Raw genomic sequence first — 27105 nt, 5'->3', positions numbered from 1 at the left:
CCGCAGCACCCCCGGCGCCCGGGGAGAGAGAGAGAGAGAGAGAGAGAGAAGAAAACACAAAACAAAGGCGGCGGCGGGCGGGAGCTGCAGAGCGGCGGCGGCAGGATGCCTCGGCCGCCCCTCGGCCCTCAGCGCGGGAGACGCGTGCCCAGCCCCCGCTCATGACCCCGCCGCCGAGAAGGTAGCTTCGAGGCGAGGGGAGCCACCACCCCCCTCCCCCTCTTTGTTTTTCGGTGAGGGCCCGGCGCTGAGCCCTCGCTGGCCGCCGTGTGAGGACCGGGGGTGCCGCCTCCCCTCCTGCCCTTGCCCCCCTCCATCCCCACCCGGAGGGAAAGGTGTCCCGGGGGCTCGCTGCTGCTCGGGGTCCGGGCTGGGGAGCGGAGCCGGCACGGCGCAGCGGTGAGTACCGGAGCGTGCGAGAAGCCGGCCGCTCTCCCTTTCGCAGGGAATTTTTTTTTTTTTTTTTTTGGGGGGGGCGGACGGACAGGCGGCTGCGAAAGGAGACTCGTCTGGTACCTCCGGCCGGGTGGGGGGCGGGGGGGGCCGCCGAGGCAACTTTGCTGGCGGGAGGAGGGCTCGGGCGCTATTTATAGCGCCTGGAAATGACGGCAGCGCTGGCTGCCTTGTAGCCTCCTCGTTACAGGGCGGGTGGTGATGGTTTACATAATTGGGGGGGGGACGACGACGAGGCTGAGCTCGGCGAGCTGGGGTCCGGTGGGTTCTCCCCCCCCCACCCCCCGCTCGCTCCCGCCCTGCGAGGGCCGCAGGAGCCGTGCGGGGTGTCCCTGGGCCGGGGTCCGCCGGGGACGGAGCCGGCGGGCTGGAAGAGAGCTGGTCCGTGTTTGGGGGGGGACGACACACGACCGCGTACGGCTGTAGCCCGGCAGGGTGCCGGCCGTCTGGGGGAAACGAGCCGTTGTCCTGCGGGGATCGCTGCGAGGGGGAGAGAAAAGGGAACGGCGTCACCCGCCGCGGCGGCTTTGTGCTCTCTCGGTGAGAGAGGAGGAGGAGGAGGAGGGTTCAACGTGCACGGAGCAGCTGCTCCCTCCCGGCGGGGAAACCGAGCTCTGTCTCTGCCGGTAACTTTCTCCTCGCATCTTTTTTTTTTCCCCCGTTATTTCTCGGTATCTGAAGTGAAAATGCGGCTGCTGTGTCTCGAATCTTTTAACTTTGAGAGGTTTTTTCCCTGCTGGAGTAATCAAATCGCAGCTTACCAAGAGTGCGCACGTCAGGCTTTGTCCGGCTTTGTGCAGCCAGTCAGAGACTCTGAAGCTTATTTGGTGTCACTGCTTTTTTTTTTTTTTTTTGAGCCCAGAAAGAATGATGGAAAGGCTAATTTCTTACACATTTTATTTCCCTGAACGCTTGTGCGTGGTTCCGAGCAGCGGTGCGAACACCCCCGAGCAGATAAGGAAGATGTTTGCCTTTTTTTTTCCCCCCTTTTTTTTGTTTGTTTCTTTTCCCCCCCCCTGTAGTTCCTTGCCGGTGCCCGGCAGGCAGCTCATTCAGCGGAGCGGATCCCGCAGGCCCGCGTACCGACCCCCCCCCGCACCCCCCCGCCACGCTCTCGGGGTGTTTGTTTACACATCCGGGAGCCGGGGGGGCGGGGCCGCCGCCTCGGCCCATTGGCCGCCCGGCGCCCTTCCCCGGTGACGTCACAGGTGCGGGGTGGCGGGACGGGGCTGTTAATCATTCATCATTATTCCCCCCCCCCCCCCAGCCCCGGCCTTCGGATTTTGGGGCGTCCGTCGGGATGCGCGTCCCCCTCGGGGCGAGGGGGCGTCCCCGAGGGCAGGCTGCTTCGTGACCGTGCCCGGGGCAGCCCCCTCGCCCGCTGCAGCCCCTGCGAGGAAGGCGAAGAGATCTGTCGGTTCTGGTTCCTGCTGCCGGTGGTGAATACAGTGAGGGCTTCCAGAGAGGTTTCTCTTGGTTCTAGACGGGTAGGTGCGAATACAAGTCAGCCGAAAGAGGGGTTTGGGCAGCCATTTGGAAAGGGAGAGACAGCAACCTGTACGACTGCTTCTGCATGTAATTTTTGCCATTTCTTTTGAATTGCTTAGATCTCGAGGAAACCTAGCTGTCATGTGCGTGACCAAAGCACGGACTGTGCTGTTGTCTAAGAGTAAGAATGAAATAGTTGCCTCAGGTTTTTACACTGGTCTCCACAGAATACTGAACAGCAGCTGTGGAACCTGCTGCCGCTCATAACTATCACAGTGGAGTGAGACTGGATTTATTCACCATTACTAAAGCAATGACGAAATGGTTTGTTTTGAATCTTGCCTTAACGTCACAAAGCAACGAGTTCTGTGGTTCTTACGATGTATATCAAACACTTAGGATTGCTTTCTTTTTGAAGAGAGCAATATCAAATACAGTTTTGTCAAAAGAGCTCTTTGATTTCTGTAGCTGAAGGACTCAGTATATTGAGTCTGAAAGAGTCCAGATTGCCTTTAGAAGTGTGAATTAAAGGACCTTCTAGGAATGGCATGAAGAAAAATATTTTCCCCTTGAGTTCAACTTGCTGAACTTATGCAAACATTGAACTGATGTTTCAATTACTGTTCAAAAGTGTCTGAAGTAAAGTCAAAACATCTTTGCTTGTGGTGCCTTTCATTCTGAAACCCTGGGGTTTTTTTTCCCCCATTTCTGTGAACCTAAATAGGATCTGTATCTTTCTAACATTAAGAGTTCAAGCAGGGAATTTAAAGGGAACCTCACGTTTAACTTCCAGGATTGTATCTCTTGTGTCATCTTTTTCCTATAATTTCTTAACTCTAATAAATGTGGCTTAATATCTAGCAAGCTGTTTTCTCCAAACACTGTAATCATTCTTCCCTTTGCAGTTATAGTTATCTTGGGACAACAGGTATATAATATTTGTTTAGATGAGTGTATTATAAGTTCTGCTCTTCATGCTAACTGGGTTAATATTTCAAATGTATTAATGTATCCCTTATCGAATCTGTTTTCAGTGACTAACAAAAGTCCAGTCATTCTGATGTGTAGATATGTGCTTTGGATGCCAACTTGTTCCCATTGTTGCTTTATTTTTTGGATTGCATATATTTTGCTACGTGTCTTGTTTGTGACTTATCTCTGCCTTTGCAATTATTTGTGTAAGAAATTTTCTTGTAGCAAGTCCTTCAGTAGTTCTTGAGTCTGTTCTTCTGCTGCTATCATTAGCTGAAGATTAAAAAAAAAACAACAAAAAAACCGACCAAAAACCAAAACCCTTTAAATTTTGCTGTGGTTGTCTCTTGTGCTAGGCCTGCTGTACAGATTACTCTCTCAAGACCTATTGAAACACAGTGACTGCTTCCTATAAACAATCTTTAATGTATGTGGCTTTCATTATCTGTTCTATTTGTATTACTAGTATCTTACTGCTAGAAGAGTGGTTAAACTGTGTGTAGGGTAGCTGTGTAGTTGTGTAGTTACAACTGTGATAAGTGTTTTGCATGCTCGTTTTAATAGCTGGATCAAGATACTGTAAATTCTTTATATTGGCTCTCATTTCTGTGTTTGTGCTATTGACCTACTCTGTCAGTCATCTGATAGCTAATGACATAAGTGACTGTGTAGTGTTCGTGTTTGGATTACTCATTAGCTTGATGCATATAGTGTGGTGACTGATGGCCTTTGAGAGATCAGTAGATGTTATTAGGAATATTTAGAATCTGTAGTTTTTGGGAAAACTCTAAAAAAGGCTTGCTTTCCAGCATAGCAGGATGGTCTGGCCTTCTCTGTGCATATAATGTCTCTTAAAGGCACTCTGAGGATGAAGAATGCAATTGGGTATTCTCTGTGTAGAATTTAGCTTTTATTATCTGACTGTGATTTTTTGGTAGAATCCATTAAGGCTATTCTGGTAGAGTGGGGAAGTATCTAATTAGCTTTGATCAGGATACTAGTCAAAAAGGCCTTTGCCTAAAGGCATAATTCTGCTGAGCTTGAAAGAGGAGGCACAGATCCCTGAACAGGGTGGCAGCATCTTACTTGGTATTTGACTTACAGCCAGATGTGATACAGCAAGATTTTTGCTGAAAGCTGGAGTGCAAATGTCTGTTGTATGTTTATTGTTGGACAAGGCAAGTGTTTTCCAAGATGCCTTGTCACTTGCTATATTGGAACTGACCGTGGGAACTTCAAAGACAACTCGCCTTCTCTAGTCCCATGCCTTTTTACTGTAATTTTCTGCATGGATGTCTTAAAGAATGTACCTGGTATATTGTAGAAGGTGCTTGTGTTTTGTGGAGAACTGTTTGAATCTCCTTCATTAGAAGTGTGATGGAATAGAAGCCACTAGTGGAACAGAACTGCTTGTTGCTGGGTTGAATGGAACTTGAATTGCATAGCTTCATAGAAGAAAGGGGCCTGTAGTGCAGCCAGGCATTTGCTCTAAATAACGCTTTGCTTTACGTCTAAAATTGTTGAATAACAAGTTTATTCTGGCCTTGTTGTAAGCTGCTAATTGTTCTGCTCTTTTCACCTACAGGTTGTGACTGTTTCTCTTCTGTCACTTGTGTGGAAAGTGCCACACACACTCCAGAACAACAACGGCTTTTGCTTGCATATTCCAGTGTTTCTTTTGTCAGCGAGTTCAGCAAAGTTGTAGTTCTTCAAGTGCCAGCCCTGAGCTGAGTGAGGAGCCACCAGCAGAGATGGTAAAAATGACAAAATCAAAAACGTTCCAGGCTTACCTGCCAAACTGTCATCGAACCTACAGCTGTATCCACTGCAGAGCCCATCTAGCCAATCATGATGAATTGATCTCCAAGGCAAGTGGTTTGTTTAGAGACCTCATGAATTATTTCTTAACCAAAATGGTTATTACTGTATCACTGCTTCCAGTAGATAAGGGATGCAAATTGATGCATACTTCAAAGTATCTTCCCTGGGTTCACTCTTGGGTCATATATGTTGTGTACTGAGGACTGGATATATTCTGGAAACTTCTGAATGTGACATAAAGGCTGATCTACTGTATTCCCCATATTAACAACCTCTGTCTACTGTCAGGTAGGTACTACTTGTGAACTGTCATACCTGAAAAGTCTGCTAAGGAAAACTGTCAGAAGAAAACATGGATCTCTGGGTAGGGAAATGATTCTGTTTATGGTTATTCCAGATAAAGATTATTTTTGACTCTATTTGATGGTCACAAAACTGGGTGTTTCCAGAATGTTCCACTTCTATTACGGAATCTGTAAAGATATTTACTTCTGCTGTATACCAGTTCCTAAGGAATATGGTTAGCCAGAGATGTTCAAAATAGTTGGACTGTCTAAACATAGAGGATGTGTGGATCCTTGAAACAGGCTAGGCTTGTCCTTCTTATCTGTTGCTTGAAGAAACCAAGATTTGTGATGTATGAAATATGTAGGAAAACGTGAAGTTTGGGATGATTACTTGACAGACTGGTTCATTCTTTGCTTCAGATAAGCTCCTGATGAATTTGCTCTTAATCGTGTCCTGGAGAAAACACTTCAGTTGCTTTTCAAACCTCTTAATACAAACTGCTTTCTATATAACTATTTTGTCAAATAAAATTTTTAGTGGCAAACCCTTTATAACTAACTTTATCTGTTGCTCCTGCCTGTTTGTGTGTTCAGCAGCACTAAGGTGTGATGCTGCCCTTGAGTGCTGAAGAGATGGGGGGGGTTGAGAATGCTTCTACTTCTGAATGGAGGTTTTCTTTGGGTGAGGAGAAAGTACACATCCTTGCTTATCCCTTAGAGGGTTATCAGGAAATAATGGGTTTTCCCTATACAGTTTTTCTTGTGTCACTAATCTTTTTGATCTTTGCTTAGATCTCAAGACAACTTTTTGATTCAAATAGTAAAATTGATGACAGTTCTTGGCAGTGTTGCTTATTGCTTGCTTACTTCTGCTCTGCCTGCAGTCTCTTCCCCAAAATGATTCTTTCCCTCACCTTGGTACATGTATTGAGGCATGGAACTGAAAATGTGACACGTCAAATCTGAAACAGTGAGCTAGCAACATATATAAAACGATGTGAAGAAAATACTTGTATTAACCTGAAAAAAGTTCCTCACTTTTGTTATAGTGATTGATCTTATTTCATTTTAAGGTCCGCAAAACCAAGAGAAATATTAAAATAGTAATGTGAATGCATCTGAATTTCATTTGTTTCCATGCTGATTTCAGAATTTGAGTATAAGGGGTCTTTTTGGCAACACTGGGTTCTAAATGGCAAGCAATCATAGCTTCATTATTCACTGCATGTCCTGGGCCAAAAGCTAGTGGGAGTGGTTAATCTTTTGAACTTCAGGTTGTAGCTGCCTACAGGAAGAATGAAACTTTGCTAGCTGTGTCTCTTGAGACGTATAAATTCATTGAGAAAATGCAATTCAACCACACATTACTTAGTAAGAAGCTCTTCTTTTAGCGGACTTAGGGTTTTTTGGTGGTTTTTTTGTTGGGGGTTTTTTTTTGGTTTTTTTTTTTTGCATGTTGACTAAACTGCCACAGTTACCATCTGAGCCAGTTGTTCTCCAAGGTCTTGGGAGTTTTGGTCAGCAGAATATTTTGAATATGTTATTAAGCAATTAATGTGTTCATATTACAGCTTCATAAATAATTTCAAACATTAAAAAATTCAAATTTTCAATTCAAAGAACGTGGAGAACTCAAAAAATCTATATAGTAAATGCAAATACTTCCAAGTTGTTTCTAATGGTGTTGGGAAGGGTGTTAGATATGGATTCTGCTTTATTTCTGGCTTCCACAGTTTTCCGTGAAGACATCTTACAAAAGTTTCTGTACTTGCAGGTTGACCATATGCTTATTTGACAGCCGATGCGTATTCTGTCAACTTAAGATTTCTTGACATATTTTATTGTCTAAATCTGTGTGATAATAAGAAATACATTTAAATGTGAGGTGTATCCATTTGTATGTTTGTAAAATAAAAAGAATGTTTCTCATCTATTGTACTTGTATTTGGAACATAGCTTCAAAAAACCCACCCTCCTTTAAGCTTAACTTGTATATATTCCAACATTGGAGAAGATATTCTGATGGAAACAACTGCAAAGCAATAGTGAGATAACACTTGGATCATTAAAAATAAGTAGTGCTGGCCTGGGGGGGTGGCAGGGGGAGTGGTGGGAGGGAATAAGATTTGATTTGTTTTCAATGAAAACACAGGTTAACCTGTGAAATAAAAACTGAAGAAATATCCTAAACAACATGTGTAGACATAACTTGGAACTGTAAAAGGACTAACAGATGAGTGTACCTCAGTACTGTTTTTTATATGGATCTTTTTTCTGAATTTCTCAAAACATTATGTACAATGAGAGAGGTATTTTTTTATTTATACTAACAGTATCTAGAACCCTAGTTACTGTAACTACCCAGCTGCAGCAAAAATACTTAAAATAACCTGAAGTGTAGCAAGTTGATTCTATGCAATCTAAAGTTAACTAAGAACAGTGCAGTTCCTGTGCTGGTTTTGATCTATTGATGGAGCAGAGAATTGGACTGCTCAACCTGATTTTTGGTTGGTTTTGGTTTTTTTTTTCCTCCCTGTGCCTTACTTTGAGGGTCTAGTTAGAAGGTAAAGCTCTGTATAACACTTACTAAATACAGTTTTTGGTTACACATTGTCTTGCTTTTTTTCCAAATGCTTGCTATACAGCCTCACTCCAGAACCCAAGTGCCACAAATACTTGTCAGCAGATAAAGGCAAACAGTATTTGATACCTAGCTGTAAGTGCTTCATTTGGGTACCATGTCCCCCACCCTGCATTTCCTGGGTGCGTGGCGATTGTTGCTTTCTTACATGTGGTCAGGGAAAGAGAGCCAAAATACATGGTGCACTCTTAATTTAAAGCAGCTACAACTAGCTTTTTGATGTGCTTTGAGGTATAAGCATTTGTTATACTTGACACTATAATGTTTCCAGCTTTAAGATGAGAAGATAAGCTATGCTATGAAATGAGTGGTGTTTCTCTTAAATGTTGGTCTGTCATGGAAAAGCAAAGAGCGCTGTGTATTTCTGCCAATCATCCCTTTGATTCTGGTCCTCAGAATACCAGACTTCAATATAGATTCACAGTTCTGCTTTTGAGAACTGTTGATGCCAGTTGTCTGACAAGGATGGCAGCGTACAGGAATCACCTTTTCATTTTATTTCTGTTCTGTTTGAGCAGAAGGATCTCTTTCTTGCCTTAGAATTAATCATGAAGCTCTTTTTCTTGTGCCCTTGCTGGTGATAAAATGGCAACCAGGAGTCTTGGCAATGACTTTGAAACAAGAATGCAGACTGATAAGACAGTATAAAAATGTGCTACCTGCACAAGTGAATTCATTGTTAGCTGTAGTTTTAGTTGTCTCTGCAGCTATGAAAGGACTCCATGTGTTGCCTAGTGTTGAAATCAGCTTGCATGTTAGTGATTAGAGCATCTGTTTCTAGGTATTGTCACTCTATAACCTTGTGTTTTCTGCATCTAGGGAGGAACTTGGAGAAAGGGGAGCAATAAGAAGAAAGCTGATTGAGAATAGGAGTCCCAAACTAGGAGGTCATCAGCAGTAGAGATGTTGACAAATGCTAGTCTGTACAGCTGAACACATGTACGAACAGTTGCCATAATTTAGAACTCGGCCATCTTGGGGGAAACACTGATTTGAAGGATACATAATAAGAGAACTAACAAACTGTAGAAATTGAAATAAGTGTAACTTTGAAGTGGTGTTAGGCATGTCTTGGACACTACTGATTTGCATTGTTAACAAGTCTGCAAGTTCTGGATTCTCTTTCTTTTGGTGAAGACTTTGAAGTGAATGTTTAACATTTTTTTTAAAAAGTGCTATTAGAAGGAGTATACAGGTCTTCACTACACTGGCGGACGTTCAGAGGACAGGGGAAGAACCTGCAGCATTTTCTTTGTTTAAAGAAGCAAATGGATATTTTTAGAATCGTATCCTACTACTGACTACAGGCACAGATGAGAAGTAACCTCTATCAGCAAGCAACGAAAGGCCTTAATAAAGAGCAAGGCAAAAAATTGATGCCATAGGAGGTGCTTGTTGGATTTAAAATGTTCAAATGGCACATAAAAAGCAACCGAATAATATACGTTGTTAATAATAATAATAATTTTTAAAATCACAACAATTTAAAAAATTGACATAATTAAGTTTTGAGGGAAAACTTCTACAAGACTCTTTGAAGTCCAGGGGAGGTTGCCACTTGTGTGGCCTGTACAAAATGTTATATGTATGCCGCTCTTAAAGCAATTCTACAGTAAGTTTTGTGAAAGGCTTAACTCAAAGAGCATTCTTCTGTTTTGTTTGGAAATGGTAGAGAATGTGCAGTGATTATTAGCAGTAGTTGATTTTATAGGAGGCAAATGTTGCTTGAAGAACGTAAGTTCCAGAGCACTTGAGAATGGCTTGTACCCACTAAGTTCCAGTAATTGTTCAGAAATTCAGGCATGGTCCAAGAAATTACAAAGAAATATAAATACATAATAGAAATCTTGGAACCTAGTGGATATATTGCAAAGGATAATGCTTTGTTACTCAACTGCTTGAAAGACTGTTGAATCGTCTTGCAATGTGCCTTAATGCTGGGGATGGAAGAAAATTTGGATTACTTTGTATAGATGCCTGTATAAATACTGTCACTTTCTTCTGTCTCATTCATTGCAAAGCATATCTGACCAGAGGGGAAAAAAGTCATATGAAGTCACAGACAAGACTAGATGTGTCAATATTTTCAAGAGCAAGTTCTGCATAAAGGTATATATACATAACTAACTGTCATTGACTTCACTGGGAAATCCTTGCACCTTATGGGTAAAAGAACAATCTTGGTAGTTAAATTTAGTTCTCCAAGGCATTCAGTATGCCTGCTGTGTTACATTATTGATGAGAAGGAAAAGTCTTCTGCTTAAATAGATGCCAGAACGTTTTTAGCTTTGCTTAGCAATCTGTGGTTTTGCCCTCCTCTAACTGATGAGTTCAAGAGGAATTTTTTTAAGGGTTTATTGTCATTAAATAAATGTGCTGTTCTTAGCTTGATTCAATTTGGTAATCCCCCTTTGCTTATGATAGAAGAAGTACTTGGAAAGATAGTTGGGCCTGTTGTATGCTTTGAAGGCCTTTTTTGTTCCCTGCTGAAAAAGTTGGAGAACGGGCTGAATTTCCTAAATGTTCTGGTGATAATTTTTTTTCTCTAAGAGGCTTCTAGTTTTTTCGGTTCTGGTTTTTTCCTCTTGGGGGAATAATCTAGTTTTTGGAAGAGAAGCAATCCTTGGAAAACATCCAAGAATAGATTTGAAGGCTTAAAGGAACTGGAAAGTGTGCAAGGGAAGTGTTCTACTCTATGGGTGTTTTGGCATAATTATTTCTGAAATACGTTCAAGATGCTGTATAGCTCAAGATAACTTGTCCAGCTTGACAAAGTCTTCACTTCAGGAGATAACATTTGCCAAATCTTCAGGCGTGCTGGTTTTGGGATAGAATTTTTTTAAGGTTATTCTCTGCATATTGAACTTTATAACTTGCTTTATTAAAATCAGTAAATAATTGAATGAAAATGTACTTTAAAAAAAAATTTTTAATACTTACCATGGAGTCATCTAGAACTTGCGTAGTAAGCAGCTGAGCAGCATTATGTCTACTTGTCTGCAGTATTGAGGAGTTGAATCTGAGAGTAATAGCAGATGGAACAAATCTTTTTTTTCCCGATATATTTCTTTGTCTGTAGCTTATGTTGAATTCAATTTTCTGAATTCATTTTTATAAATCTTGAAGTGACAGGATATCCTTAGGCTCTGATGCATCTTACTGAGAAGAAATTTCAGACATCAGAGGACTTGTATGTGTTTCTGGTTTACCTTAAGAATACTGCCCCTAAGAATACTGTCTTCTGAATCATGCAGTAATATTTCTTTGAATTGCATATTTGTTCAGAATACTAATTCAGGTTGACCTATCTTAGCTTGTAAAGTGAACTCTAGCAAATGAAAGGAAACGCAAAGTGAAGCAAAAAACCCCCTATGGACTTCTTTCATTTCCATTCTTTAATTTTTTTTTTCCATGTTATGAGTAGCTTGCAAGCTGTGCTTAAGGAAGATACTGTTAATGCTGTTCTGACTTGCTGATAATAATGCCTGCCATACCTTTAATACATGCTAAGATGGCAGTTTCTCTGGATGTTTTCTGTGGAGCATGATCTCTAGCCATGCAATCTTAATTCCATCTGTGGGGAATAATTAATTACATAAGCTTTTTAGTAGCTTCCCTTCCCCCACCTGTGCCCTTAGGTATGCCTTAGGGCAGTAAATACATGTTCTGCTTAACTGATACTTCCTTTTCTCCTGGGTGAAATAGCTAATCCTGGTGTTAGAGGGAATGACGGGTTTAGCTTAGAAGTATAGATCATATCAAATTCTGCAGGTATGTACTAGTGTGTAAGTGAAACATTTATGAAGTTTCTTTACTACAAAATGTATTGATGACAGAGGTCTGTCAGATGGCTTGAAAAGATCATAATACCAAACTATTCTTGCAGTTGACCTTAGTATAGTTCCTAAGCTCCATTGTACAGTTTTGCTTATGCTATCAGACATTTGAGATACCTTGAACTGTGCTTGAACAGGAAAAAGTTACAGATATTTTAGATCTTCCTGTAGGAATGGGCAGCTAGTCAAAGATGTGGATTTTCTAGGGAAAAATTTAGCTCATAAATCAATGCAATGTTATTGAGTACTATGAAAAGCAGTTTATTTTAACTGCAAATATTAGTTGAACTGATAAGTTGCCCAGCTTCTAAGGAAATATAGTGGTTGATGTGAGTCATTACTGATAAGTTGGTCACGCTTGCCACCATCTTCCAATTCCTCCCTACTGGGTGAGGCGCATATTTAAGACTCCGTTTTAATAGAATGTTCTGTTTTATTTATGATTTATGTACAGTGCTAGCAATCTTGGAAGTGCTAAAGAAATCTTGCAAAGTAAAAGTTTGCATTTGCATAGGTGATGTTTATTTTGTAGAAGAGCAGTTTGTATGGAGACTGGTTTGAACAGTTATGCCTGTTAGTCCTTGACATTGCCATTTAAAATACTCTCTCCTCTTTCATTTCCTTTGAGGAGTTGACACACAAGGCGTTTAACCTGTCAGTCTCTTAAAATTCCTATCAGTATAACTGAATCATACAGTGCGGAGTGTGAGAAACTTAGTGCTGGTAAAAACAAATGTTTGTTCACTATTAATTTTTTTCTGGTTATGCAAAATACTGTTTATAGCTAAGTTACAAGCTTAGCGAGCAGTTCAAATGCCAAAATGAGTTGTCTTCTTTTCATTTCTAGTAATAGGATGCATCAGGAAGTGGAGCTCTGATAGTAAATCTTTCTTATACCTAATCAATATTCTGTGATCAAGAGAATGCATATGGGACAGATGTATACCTTTTTGTGTTGTCTGAATACATTTTTTTGGAGAAAAAAAAAAAAATCTCCTCGGCTATTCATATGAATAAGAAGCAATGACTGCCAAGCTCTGACAAGTTAAGAAATTCATAAGAAAAATTAAAAGGTATGGGAATTTAAAAATTGATACCTTTACAGTGCTTTCACTTCAGTCAGTGTATAAGAGTTCCACATAGGTGGATTGCAGACCATTAAATGCTCAATGACATGTTATGTTGTGGCTGGACACTGAATTTGAAGGAAAGTCTGAGTTGCCTAGACCCAGGTTCTGTATTTGAGAAGGCGAGAACACAAGTTCCTACAGGTTGCTGTCAAGTTATCTGTGAGTGATGTAAACGTGGAGGAACTTGCCCTTCACAGCTGGGCAAAGAAGCGATTGTTCTATGGCATGTAAATATAATATTTAGCCTCTAAACATGTATGTAGCTAAGAAAGATGGTATGAAATGAATTGGCCAAACTCTGCTAACAGGAAGCTAAAGAAGGTGGGAATGGAGGGGCTTTTCACAGTGGGATGTTTGTGAACAGATTTTCTTTCTAAAACCACTGTCCCAGGAGAAGGTTCTGTTTTGTGTTGCTTTTCCCTCCACTCTATCCTGATAATCCTGAAAATTAGAAGGTAATGAAGATGGCCATTTCTGAGGGGGAAAAAAACCTAGGAGAGTACAGCCTATTGAGGGCAACAAAGCAAAGGATGCAAGAAAAGAAAAGTAATCTTTAAAAATAGATTGGGGAAAAAAGAACAACTAAAGCAGTACTTTCCAACCTGTGTATTACATTTAGCTAGAATTTTTTGTCAGCCTATGGAACAAGAGAGGGGAAGAGCTGCTTTTTCTGCTATTCCTGGCATCCTGTTACTGCCCTCTGCTTAATTTTGAGAAATGCAGGGTCAAAGGAGAGCTTTTATGAGGTGATATTAAGTCAAGACTAAACACAAACTTGGCAGAAATAATTGCATAACATAGTTCAAAAGGTCTTCTGACTGTTGATTTGTTCTGGAGTCGTCTTCTTTCCCAGCTAGCTGGGGAGCTTCAAGTATGGCATGTAAGTTGTTTAAAAAGTGACTGTGTAGGACCTGACACCCCCCCCCCCCCCCCATCAGTTTGTATGCAATTGGCATGTGTAATTACATGTAAATAGAGAAACTAGCACATGATTAATTTAATAGGAGAGAGTATTTCTTGGTGGAGTTTGAAAAAGGATTTGTGAATTCTAATTCACAGCAGTTTCTAAAGCAGGGAAAAATGGCTGCAGCTTATTTAAGAATTTTTACAGTAGCTTAACCAAAAAGAATGGTTATCATGGCTTTGAAAGTTCTCTTTCTTCATTTTGGGTACATGGAACAAGGAAGTGCTAGTTTAAGTTTACTTCTAATGAATAAGAGGACCTTTAAAGTGTTTCCTTTGCTTTTTCTTAAATGTTGGGGTTGCACAACTGTAGTTGTCACTAAATTCATGTGTAGTTGACTCAGGCTAGTTACTCATTTGTTAATGGGCAGTTTTTGAGAGCATATACATGAATAGTTTTTGTTTTCATCTGCAGTAAGCATTCTCTGCTTTGTTACTGATTGTGAGACACTGGCTTTAATTTAGAGAGCACTGATTAGTCTATAGAAACTAAAGACTGTAGCTTCTGTACCATTCTGCCAGTTTCGTGATGCGTGTTTAAGTATCTTGGGAGAACTGAACTAGTGGTGGTGGGGTTTTTTTTGTTTGCTTTAAAGGTAGGTGTAAGGATTACTTTCTGGCAGAGCTGTTCGGACTCTGTACTCAACTGAGTCTCTCCTTTCAGGGTCAGTCCTACCTGAAGTTTTAGCTTTCACTGTACTGCATAGTCTATCTTTTTTTCCTTGCCTTGTGAAAAATAAGACTTGCAGTTCTGGCTAATGCAGAGAGTACCTTTTCTTTTGTCTTTGCTATAGATGAAGAAATATATTATGTCGATAAAAATCTCCATTTAATAATTCTTTTAAGTGGTTGCTAAAATAATACTAAAATATTAACATTATAAACTGTTAAGTAGAACTTCTCATCTTAAGGTGAGGTTTTATGAGTAGCTAAGGGCTGTAGGTAACTACGCTGCCACCATTGTTACTTACAGTAGTCCAGAGTCATGCATTTCTTTTAACAGTCTTCGTTGCAGTATATAATCTGGTTAATGTTGATCAAAGTGTTCATTTTTATACATTTCCCTTTTACATCTTTTTTTGCAAACTGTTCTGAGTAAGTAGCTAAGCTACAACAGTTATTGGTGTTGTGTTGCTAATCATTTGACTGGCAAAATATCTATTTTGGTGTTAAGTGACTTCTAACGATATAGCTAAATACATGTCAGAAGAAGAATCCGTTGCAGAAGGGTCCTTCTACCTATGGTTCCATGCCTAATGTTACTAAAACAATTAAAAAATACTCAAGGTGAGATTTTTCCTTCCAAAAACCTTCCATGTTGATCTAATGTAGGTTTCAGAAAAGTTGGTCTTTGATCTTCAATATTAGAACTGCAAGGATTCTTAAAAACAATGGTACTTTCTCTGCCACTTGGATAAAATTGTTAACTTTCTTTGAAAGTAGGTCAGGGAAGAGAAATTCTGGAAAAAAAGAAATTAAGACAGTTTTGGGATCTTTTTAAGTGGAATTCAGTGTGGAAGAGAAAAAAATAAAACATTTCAGCATGATCCTGCTTGAATGGGAAATAATGACTATGTCTAAATTATCAAGTAGTTCAATAGAGAAGGAACAAATCAACAGATGAAAGCAGTGATGTGTCTTACATACATTTGGAATGTTTTACCTATGGCTGAATCTAGTCTGCTCACAAGTTAAGTTTTGCCAGGATGTTTGTAGCTCAAGGCTGTCTGGTCATAGGTGCAGGTCTTTATATCTTCATTAGCGTTTGTTATGTGCACAGTAGAAGAGCTTCTGGCTTAGTTCAGTACAGAAGGAACAAAGATGTAGTTCACAGACACTGAAACTGCTCTGCAAGCCAAACCATCCCCCAGTAAGTGTGGTTGATTAGGGGTTTTACTTCAGAACTGTGCTACTGCTCTGAACTAAAACATTAATTTAGATTCAGTAACAGTCATCTTTTGTCCATAGTCTATCAGGAATGTGAGAGATGGGAAAGCATACGGCTGTGCTTGGGCATTTGATGATAACAGTTGTTTTACTAAAATAAAGCTGAGCTTATAAACTCATCAGATGCATTTCCTGAATACAGTATACTGGTTTTATGCTTGGTCCAGAATTTCACTGGTCTTTCACCAAATGATGCAATGAAGTTGAAATAAATCAACTTTTGGATGCACAGGGAAAGGACAGAGGAGATGGAAATAATTCCCTTTGAGTTAAAAGCAAGTTATTGTAATTAGCATGATGTCTAGGAAAATAAACACTGATATCTTGCAGAGGGGTAGGAAAAAAGTATGTTTTATTTGCATTACAGATGACTTACTTTGAACAGCAATACTTAACAGCTTAAAATAGTTGCTAAAAATCTGAGAAGGGTGAAAACTTTGACCAGGTTTTCCTGTAAAGAATTGGTATAAAGTAATTAATCTGAAATAGTTTATATCTGTATTATGTTTATATGCTTACTAACGCACACTTCTGGAACTGTTTTTTTGTTTGGTGGGGTTTTTTGTGTTTTTTTAACAAGTGCAATTTTTTTTTTAAATGCAGTCCTTCCAGGGAAGCCAGGGACGAGCCTACCTCTTTAATTCTGTGTAAGTATGTTATGGTTATGCACACTACCTACAGAGTGTAATTTTTTTGGTATGCTTCGTAAGTGGAAAACAGTAGGAATTAACGTAGCTGCACTTTGCCCTTTTCTTTTTAACGTTGGCTTTACTGACCAGCAATAGTTACTAAAGACTACTGAGGTGATCTGCAAGTATCCCTTTGCACAGATTAGTCTATCTTATATTTTAAGTAATTCTGCTAATAGATGAAAGTTTAGGGGCGGGTGTTAATGTGAAATTCCGTTTGTGTATGGAATGGTAACTGTCTTGATTAAGAGTTGCTGTTCTGAGATATTCCACAAGTCAAAATATCTTGTGTGATTGCAAAGTCACACTAGACAACTCTGCTGTAGTCTAAAGAAGAATTTTCCAGTGTGATAGTTAGATACATCTACAGGTTAATGTTTCAGTAAACTTGGTACATCTTAAATGACCTTGAATATTGCAAATGTGCTAGAGGCAAAAGGTGATTTTATCAAGCCTAATATTTGCAGTTTTAGGCACGTCCTACCCATGATATAAGGCTCTTTGAATTTGCTAATGGATGTATTTATTTTTCAGCAGTTTTTTGTGTTGCAGCATTTTGGGAAAAGAATGCAGTTAAGTGTCTTAGTCTATTTTAGACCAAGATAATGGAACTATAACTGCAAAGGATTTGATTGCAGATCCTTGAAATTCTTTTTATATGTAGTCATTTAGTGGTGACTTGGGACTTCTAGTATAACTGTAGTAGTAAGAATCTGGTAATACAACAGCAAAAATGGCAAAATTTTGTTCTTGTATAACACTGTCTAAAAACTTGGTTTAGTCTTGTCTCATGTTTTCTGCATAGACTCTTACTCATGAAAAAACTAGCTTGATGCAATATTTCATGGGATGTTTTGTTTTGATATCTCTGTTTATTCATCATGGCTTAGTCTGCTGATCTGTAGCAAAGAAATATTTATGAGGCTTTTTCCTTGCTGCTATTTTGGAGTTGGTTCTAAATTCAGCTGTTGGTGCTCATTTACTGGTACAGACTTCCATTATAGAGGTCTCAAATTGGTTTTGAAGAAAAGCCCCAAACTGCAGAGGCATCCAGGTACTGCTTAGTGTTCTGCTCTCTGCAAGTTTAACTATTTAGCCTGTCTTTGTTGATGGGAGTAAGTGGGCATCACCAACAGTTTGCTGTTTAGACTAGCCACTTAAAAAAACAAAACCCTTTTTTATTCCTGTCCGTCAGCTCAGTGTAACAGAGGAAGTTACTTTTACAGCATTGAATAAGTTAGGCACTTTTTTTAAACTATTTTTTGTCTTCTGGAGAAGAGGTGGGTAACAGGTAAGAAATGTAATTTCTCCTTTTTTTTTTTATCTTTTTTTCCCCCCAGGGTAAATGTGGGCTGTGGTCCAGCAGAGGAGAGAGTTCTTCTGACAGGTTTACATGCTGTAGCAGATATCTATTGTGAAAACTGTAAAACCACTCTTGGATGGAAATATGTAAGCGATATACTTAAGTTTTCAATAAATGTTTATAAGTTGAAGGACAGATACTTGAGTTAGGCCATTGAGTAGCACCTATACTGATAGTTTAGGTGACTTAGCTCTAGTGCTTTTGTATATATCAGACTGTAATACAGTTTTGCTTCTTTACATCCACTGGAATGCTGTAGTAGAGAAGAACTTTATTCTGGACTGCAAAACAAGCATGAGCTATACAGTGCTATTACAGTTATCTACTACTTCTGTAATATCTTTTTGCAAGATTACCAATGACATACACTAAACTGGATGGAAGAAATTGTCAAAGTGGGTCTTTAATTTCTTGTGTTGCAAAAGTTGGTTCATGTAGCAGAAATATGAATTACGATAAATAGTACTGAGCATGTTTACACTGTTTACAACTAATGTGAACTTGATTCTGTTGTTTGCAAAGTTATCTGTGCACTTGCACTGTTAACTGTAACGCAGCTGTGTTGCAAGTTTGATGTTTTGAAAATGTTAGATTTTGGGTGTTGCATGTAGGATTTTCATTGATTCAGTATAGCTTCAGATCTTGTAGAAAGAAGTTGTCCTAATGAATTCCCTCTGATGATGAATACAGAGGAGAGCTTTTGAAAAGGCTCCCATTCTCTCTTTACATTTCTTCTGCAAATGAGGAAACTGAACGCAATAATGCTGTTTCCTAACCTTCACTTAAAAAAAACCACGTTACAATTCCCTAAGCAGTGAGAGAACAAGATCTGTTCTGCAGTGGATCTGCCGATGAGAAGTTTGCTCCTATTTCCTTCTCAACCCTCTTTATCCTCTCTTTCCTCCCTCCCGCCCTTGATTTGGTGTAACAGATATGGGATGTTAACTGGAATGTCTCCTGGTTTGTATTTCTAATGCAAGTTTGATGTTTAAAAGACTTAATTTCCCCAGCTTAATTCAGTGTCTTGATTTTTCTTCTTTCCAGGAACATGCTTTTGAGAGCAGTCAGAAATACAAAGAAGGAAAATTTATCATTGAACTTGCCCACATGATAAAAGACAATGGCTGGGAGTGAATCATAACCTTTTTCCTTCTGTTTGGACAATATTCTGTGGAACATGCTTTACAAAGACTAACGCAAAGTAAAGGAAGAGCTTGGCTAGAGTGGCCCTGAGAATATCACTGAACTCTGAAACCTCACAAATGAGTAGTGTAGTGTAAGTGGCTATTTCAGGCCATGTTTGCCTTTTCTCCTTGTGTAAGTTCCCTCTTTTTGTACGTGTATTATTGTGTGAACAGTTGTTTTGGAACATTTTGGATGACCTTTTTCTAAACTCTCTCAAACTAGAGAAACAGTTCACTAATTGAAAACGGATTTTACTGGTTAGCATCTATCTCTGACCTATGCCTTTAATGCTACCTTCTGCTGTGCATGCTTCTTGCCTAAACACCTACACTCCAGTCCTGTAGAAGTTCTATATCTGAGCAGTCCAAAAGAATGTATGGGATGGGGTGCTTTTTTATATGTAGCAATTTCTGATGTGTTTGGCAGTGAAGAGGATGCAGTATTGTAGTTATTAATTTCTTTTTTTAAATTTGAGTGTACCGCAACCTATGTACATCTTGTAGGTGAATCGGTTAAAGGTACAGTGCTCACTTTAAAAAAATTTTTCAATTGCACTGACTGAAGTTAGCAGGCCTCAAGTTGTTAGGAAATGTTATGCTAGAGGTTTGGTATCTTAATGAAATACCTTAGAAGGATTTTAAATCAGTAATGCTATAGAATATGTTCATTTAAGACCAACATATTCCCTAAGGAGTTTGCTGGATAAGAAATAAAAACTATAAAACTATAGCTTGCAAGATTAAAAAGGCAGAAAAATATATGCATCTTCTATTTTGGAAAAAAAAAATTAGTCAGTGTATTAAAAAAAAAGTTTTGGTACTGTACCTTTGCCAGTAACAGGGACTTGTGCATCGGTAAAGTTTTATGGCTGGTTCCATGTAACTGTATAGTCCTAATGCACTGGACAAAGAGGTTGATATCAAGGAAACTTGTTGAAGTATTCTGCTTCTGCTACATTTGAACAAAAATATTTATTTTTGTGAGAAATGGCCAGAGCCTATGACATGAAAAGTAATATAGTACCTGTAGGAAAAGGAGGGGTAATAAGAGGGAAGGGAAGTTTGACTCGGTTTTTCATAAAATAACAAGATAGTTTTTAAAACTTGGGGGTGGGGAAAGGGTTTCTTGGTTTGCTGGCTAAATCATCCCCAAGTACCTTTTTTATAATAAAAATTTATATGAAACTCGCCTTCTCTTTTGTTCTCATGCTGTTTCTGAAATGGAATGAGTCAATGAGAGAAACTTCTGGAAAATGTATGCACAATATTAGCTGTTGGTATCTGTGCATGCAAATTCTGAGCAACTGTGAAAGAAATGCTCTACATAAATTTGCTAACTTTATTTGCAAATTAAACAGTCTCTGAAGACTTTTTGTATTTTAATCCATTTAATGCTTGAGGACAAAATGTTTGGAAAAAACCCTTTAACACTACATTAAGTACTATAACTGAACAATATGGAAGCCTCGCAATACAAAATCATTTTCTCTCAATAACAATTCTAATATGGCACCTGCAAAATTAGTCATAGGTGCTGTTGCTGCTGTAACGTTTTTGGGAATCTGACAGGCTTTCTGAACTCTGCTGCACTTTAGAAATTTTGTCATACACGAAAAACTATGCCAATGGGTAGGGGCAATACAAATCCTTTAAAACCAGCTTTCCAGTGTCTTTGTGGAGAGGAAGAGAGAGAAGAGAGTTCACTCATGTGTATGCATTCTCTGATGCAGGCTGGCTAAACTGCATTCAGGATGTTGTAGTGATCTATACCTATGAATTAAAAATGTAAGAATTAGAGAAGTAGTTAAAGCTCTTGGGTTTCAGTCCACAGACCTGAGGTAGTACAGCTGTGTTCAATCTGGATTTTGTGGCTTACATGTTACTACTTCATGTTCACATCATCATCAGGCTTCAAAGTCTCCTTTTAACAATGTCATTGATGCAAGATGGGCTTTGGTGTTGCCTGTCTCTTGATCTTTTTTGACCTGGAATTCTTGGGATTTTGTTTTCCTCCATTGTAATGTATATTGCCAACAAAGAAGGCACTAAAACTTCTATCAGCAAAAAGTTTGTGTTGGCTTCAAAGTCCAGTTGCAATGTTGATACTTGTGAACAGGTTTATGTGAAGTTTGTGTATCTTTGGGCTTTTCTTATTTCCTGGCTACGGGCTTGTTGAAGCAGTACACTGGACTGAAGACAAAAGTAATGGCTGCTTTTCAGTAGAGAGTTGAAATTAAAGAAAATATGTAAAGTATTAAAGATTTTTCTCTAAAATTGGGGGTTTGGCTATCTCTTGTTAGTAAGTTAATGCTGCCTGTAACACAGTCTGATTCTTACTTAAATTCAACCTCTTTCTTCAGTGCATTATTTGTATTTCAAACTGGACATTTTCACCAAAACCTTAATTAACTTTGATGCCAAAGGTTGGGACTTCATCAAGTGCTTAGCACCTAGAGCTTCAGACTACTGGCATAAAGAGTTAATGATCTATATGTGATGTTTATGGCTTTTAAGAGAACCAAACAAAGCAATATTCTTTTTGGTCTTTTAAGAGTGGACGCTTAGGAGTAAAGAGTAGAACTAGTACAGAATTGCTATTTCATGCTGCCATGTAACAATTCTTGAGGCTCATTCTATTGAGGGAATACATGAATTTTCTTCCTGTGTTGCTTGGCAGCATCAATGATTATTTTCTCCACTTGTAAAGATGTAGAGAGTTCTTGTTATTGGTTTTGGTGAAAGTAGAATCCAGATAGCAATGGCTGCTCGCTGATGTGAAGAGGTCAGTCTGGTCACTGAACCCTCCAGCAGTCATTTGAAAGAAAAATAAACTTACTTGAAAAAAAAATTTACTAAAGCATTTTCCCTCTAACCAATTTTTGTAATATATTAAAGATTATATTTAAAGTTTGTATGTGTTTGCTCTGGGCAAGTTTACTTCCCCTCCAACTTGAGCACTTTTGTTACTTGTACTGGTTATTTTTATTGTTGGTCTTAACATTTATTTTGTATTTTGTTTTTTATAAACTGTAACAAAAAGCTTTTGTGAACCTTTGTTTCTTGCTGGCTCTTTCTTGGACCAAATGAACTGACTATGAGCTGGCTTAGAAGAAATGTTCATTGGGATGCATAGGAATTTGCTAGCAAAAACATACATGTATTGAAAGTTTTTTCCTCTGAACCTCTAAAGCCATGCCTGTCCTAAAATAATTAATCATAATTTGATGTGACTTCAGTAATCTGACCACACATTCTCTGTTTAGGTCCAAAATAATGGCTGTAACAATGGTGTTCCAGGACTGAGTCTGCCTCCAAACACAAGAGTTTTATTCTTTGGCTGGTCACTCTTAAGTACCTTTTTGATTAATAAAAGGCAATGCTGCCATCTATAAAAACTCTGTTAAGTTGCAAACTTGCTGTGAAATAAGCTGCAGAATTTGGGGGAGGGATTGCTGACACATCAACCTAACCACTCTTGCTGTATGCTTTTTAGCAGTCTAGTAATCTCAATTTTATCTGCCAGTAAAAAGGGCCAGAATATGAATTTCCCTCATTCATTGTAAGCTATATGATGACAAACTGTATTAATGAAGTTGTTTATAATTCCATCTTAATTTCCCACTAGCAAGGCCTAGTATAATGGCCATTCTGAGTGCTATGCCCTGCATGGTTGCAGTCTTTCACGCTCCATGGGAGAGGAGGGGGAATACAGTTTATGAAATTTCTTTGAATTAAAATCCGGCCTCAGAGATTCTGACAAATAGTCATCACTGTGCCCATAACCAAACGGTCATCTGTATTTCTTATTGGTGTATCAAGGTAGTGCAAGAGTTCATGAACGCTGTGTACCATTTTTGGTGGACTTGCGCTTCCCTCTGAGTAACGCTTGTAGAGCTTTTTCTGCATGCTCATCTCAGCAGTCAGATTGCAACAGTAGTGACCTACAGTCTCTCAGACCAAATTTCGAACATCTCTGTTCTTTGATAATGGCGATGAGTGGAAGAAGCTGTCAAATTATTGTTAAACTTTTTGGACACTTTATTGTACTTCATTGAGACTCATGTTAAGCCAACCAGCAGTATAAACGCTTACTGGAAAAGGAACAGACACTTCAGAGGTTTCTTTTAAAAGGACTGTTACAAATGGTTAAGGCCTAAAGCATGAGTCATAAATGGCAGTTGAGTTGTGCCTCATAGTTTCTTAAACTCTTTACAATGCTTTCTTTTACAGGTGACATGGCTGTGTTGCTGTTTTGTCCTAGCAATACTGTACATCATTTGTTGTTTCACTATATTGTATCTACTTGAGGTATCACAATAAAAGCTTTCGATTGTTTTGTTGAGTTACTTGTTGGTTTTGTGCTAGCTTTTCTTCCTAAATAAATTCTTATGCTTTATTCTCTGATAAAGCCCAAGAGAAAAGACAGTGCTCCTAGCTGCTCTTAAAAACTTCTAAATGTGGGTTGAATCTGATTTTTACGTGGCTTTAAGACTGCCACTAAACATTTTTTTCCTTTCACTAATCTTTCCAAAATACAGAAAGTTGTGTTGCTACTTTTAGAGCTTTTGTCCATTTTGAGCCAATCGTGGAACCTCTGCAAAGTGCTTTCAAAAAGAGAGTCAGTCTGTGCACACCCCAAAACTAACTTTCAGAGAAATTGTGGGAAGTCTGGGTATGCTTTCGGTTGCATTACCTTGGTTGTCTGTAGACCAGAGGAGCACTCTGAGCACAGGCACTCAATCTGTTGTTTCTGGTTTAGTTGGGAGGAACTTCTGTAGTTCCTCTTAATCAGATTAAGGGTCTTCTCACGTGTTAGTGAAGTTAAAGTCCCCAGTGTGAGTCAGTAACAAGGCTGTGATGAAGATGGGTCTTCTCCATCCAAGAGCCCAGGTCATAGTGGGCTTCATATTGACCCATTTATTCCACCTGTGTATTTGCAGGAGGCACAGGGTGCTGCATGTGTAACTGAGAGTCTCCCACCAACATTCAAACAGGAACTTTTCCCTAAAGATTATGTCAGTACATCACCAGCTGTATGTAGCAGCAGGCATGACAGTGGCTCTCAGGTTCTCCAGCAGAAAATAAAATGTGCAAAACAGCAACTTTGGATAAGAAGGGATGATTAAGTAGGAGGGAGATGATTTTCGTGATAGGCTGGCTACTTTCCTACTGCACCCCAGTATGTAGTTTGCTCCTTTACCGTAAGGAAATGCTTGCCTTGTGTTCAACCTGGCATCCACTGTAACCCCCAGGTCCTTCTCAGTTTGAAAATCCAGTCTATGGCACTCATTGATGGTTTAGTAAATTGGTAGGCCGAGCAAAGTGATGTTTTCTCCTGAAGATTAAGCTGAAAATGGTCATATTGATCTTAATGGTTGTGATTACAAGAGCAAAGGTAAATTGGGACTTCGTTATGGAAGGCTTCATATTCAAAAGACTTCATGTTAATTTGAAAGTTTTCAACCAATACCTCAGTTTAAACAAATCCCCCCCCCCAAGCTCTCTCTACTGATAGTAAAAATACCCTTTAAAATTTCTTCAGATTGTAGTGAGGGACTATTGCAGTGATTTAGTTTACTCTTCTGTATAATAACAGGTATAGGATTATCCTTAATCACATTAAACCGTATAAAATAATTTTCAAGGAAGTGCTTCACATCAGACTTGCTTGCTAGTACAAGATGTAGGTGTGTGCTAGGTAGTATTAAAGTGTTAATGAAATTTTCCTGGAAATTCTCCTAACTCCAAGGTAGGCTAAATTATGTCATTGTGATCATTCAGTTATTTTTAGCATGATAAACCAGTAGGGCACGTAGAATTCAGATACAAAACATCAGTTGTTTGCATTTGAACACTTTGAATTAGGAAATTGGTAGCAAGGACTCATGCAGCATTTGGGGTGGAGTTTGGTTTTTATTTGGTTTAGTTGAATGTTCAATTATTGAACATTGGCAACAGTGCATCAAATATGGCCCCTTTAGACTGCCTGAGGCTGAGAATGTTACTCGGTGTTTCTTCAATATTCCATCATTTCATCTCACAAAGGGATGGGAATGTTCTACATATGAGATCAAATATGATACTTCCATCTTGAGAAAAATGGAAGATAGCCTGCTACACTTTGTTTTAATCATGCACTTATAAGCTGTCATCTCAGATAGACTCCTTTTTTTTCCTTTTTAACCTTTTCTTGGCTTTACTGTCTTAGGGCATGAAAAAGGGATCTTTCCAGATCTGAAAAAATTTTAAGGACAAAAATGGCATTTTATGAGAGATGTATGATATTCATTGAATAAAAGCCTGATTTTTGACATGGATTTAATCAAAGTAATGACGATTCAAATAACACAGAAGTATCTTTCATAATCAAGATGTTCATAGTAACTTCCTGTTAAATTTTGGTGTAGCAAAGGGACTGTAAAAACACCAACTGTCAGCAGTCGGATTACCAGAATAATTCTGGAAATGTGAGCTCTGGTGTTGTGTCTTACCAGCTAGAAAATACCTGGTGGATCTCTGACTCCCAGATAGACAGAGATGGGCAGATGCCTCATCTACAAGTTGGGAACCTTTCATTAGATGTCTTTTTCCCCCTGTTAAATAACTAGATAGTCGTCTTGGTTGAGGGTTCTTCCACCCCGCATGAAACACCGTAGCTGTAAGGTTAAGCTGTAGTGGGACAGCAGTAGGTCTGTATTTACAAAATCCAGTTAGCCTAACCAGGGCAACAGTCGTGACAAAAGCTCAGTTTAACCTCTGAAATGGGCTCCAGTTAGGTTGCTCTGCCCACGTGAGGTTTTCTTTCCATGTTTGTCTCTTCCTCTGCACCCTCCCCTTGGCTCTTCCCTGGATGGGTCCATCGGGTGGAGCGGAGCAGAGCACCTGCGCTGCTGCCGGCACTCACGCCTCTGACAAGCAAAGCAGCTGTGGATTAACCGAGGCTGGACGAAGTAACTCCTTGGCTGTGAAGCAGCTCTGCTGAGCCATGTCATGGATGAGCATTAACTGGTTCTCCTCTAGTAAAAGCTGAGCTAATCTGAGGGTTTGGCTCATTCATTTCTATGGTGCTGCTGAATAAGCTTCAAACCAAGGTCCCTAACTGCAGAGCTGAGGATCTGAGGTGCTCTATGATCCTGGTAGCAGTTTAATCTATATTTGCGTTATGTAAAAACCTGATTGCCCAAAAATTTTACTTAGTAAAGATCACTCTAAAAAGCAGACAATACAGGTTTTTTTGAGTACTTAACAAAATAATGGGCAGGTTTTGCATGGTCTGATTTTTTGTATGTCAGTAGTAAATAGCATAGCTTAACTTCCCTTCTTGCCCAAATAGCCTTCACAGGTTTCTAGCTCAAGCAAAGGCAATGGTAGGACTAAACTAGCCCTTTATTCAAAATGGATCCTGACATTAAAATATATACATGTATGCAAATTCCATCATGGCATGGAACATCACGGCTCACCCTTTACCTGCAAGAAGGGTTGTGAATGTTATTTAATCTTCAGAACACCTTTATGACATGATTAGCAATGATCACCTGCTTTATTTTACACCCGATGAAAGTTAAGTTAGTTTTACAAAATCATTTATGAGCAAAAGCTTCCAGTTTGAGACCTGGAGCTGATGACAGTGAAGCAATGGTCCATGGGTGTCTGAAAAAAGATTTCTTGCTCTTACAAGTGTTGTAGAGTTAAAACTTCAATGAATTAAACAGCAGCCTGATTGCTACTGATTTTGCTAACCTTTCTATTCTGCGCATGTCTGTTTAATATGTATGTCAAAGCTGGTAGCCTTGTACTTTATTGCATAAGGCAGATTATTAGGTCATACAAGATTACAACCATAACATCTTTGAGTTTGGCTACATCCATTTCTGATCACACATTGGATTTCTTCAAGTTTCTTTGACCTTAGAAGCAAGAGGTCACCTGCACAGGCACCTTCAGTCCATGGATGTTCAGGCTGAAGGCTCACGTTGTTGGTATGAGAGCAGGGAAGGCATGTTACTGGATGTGGTAGAAGTTCTAATTTTTTTGAGCTTTGAGTTGAGTGGCATTAATAGTCAGCTGTGTTTGAATCGTGATTCAAGTTATTTGTCCATTTAAAAGCAAAATCAAATAAGTTTTATTCTGCAGGAAAGGTTATTTAGAATGTTTTAATACTGAATCATATAAAGCCACTCTCACACAGGTGCAACACTAAAAGTGGAAAAAAAAAAAAACCAAAACCCAAACCCCAACTCCAGGAGCTCTGTGCATTGTCTGTGCAAACAAACTTTTTTCCAAAACTTTCTTTAAAAGCCCTCTAGAAGTCAGGGATCTTGTGACAGG

General features: G+C 39.3%; 1 protein-coding gene across 6 annotated transcripts; it reads left to right on the top strand.

Moving 5' to 3' along the window:
- YPEL1 (yippee like 1) lies at positions 1–23120 on the top strand. 6 transcript variants are annotated; one of them, XM_069795054.1, is made up of 7 exons: positions 1–399; positions 1721–1940; positions 3270–3340; positions 4499–4781; positions 16142–16185; positions 17568–17676; positions 18635–23120. In XM_069795054.1, the coding sequence occupies exons 4-7, from the start codon at positions 4665–4667 to the stop codon at positions 18722–18724; spliced, it is 360 nt and encodes a 119-aa protein (XP_069651155.1). In that variant the 5' UTR covers positions 1–399; positions 1721–1940; positions 3270–3340; positions 4499–4664; the 3' UTR covers positions 18725–23120. The 6 variants fall into 6 exon arrangements, with proteins under 6 accessions (XP_069651155.1, XP_069651157.1, XP_069651156.1 ...); XM_069795056.1 differs by lacking the exon at positions 1721–1940; XM_069795055.1 differs by lacking the exon at positions 3270–3340.
- The last annotated feature ends 3985 nt before the right edge of the window (positions 23121–27105 follow it).

Source organism: Haliaeetus albicilla, chromosome 10 (assembly GCF_947461875.1).
Source record: "Haliaeetus albicilla chromosome 10, bHalAlb1.1, whole genome shotgun sequence".
Lineage (NCBI taxonomy): Eukaryota > Metazoa > Chordata > Aves > Accipitriformes > Accipitridae > Haliaeetus > Haliaeetus albicilla.
This window is presented reverse-complemented; position numbering and strand designations above follow the sequence as displayed.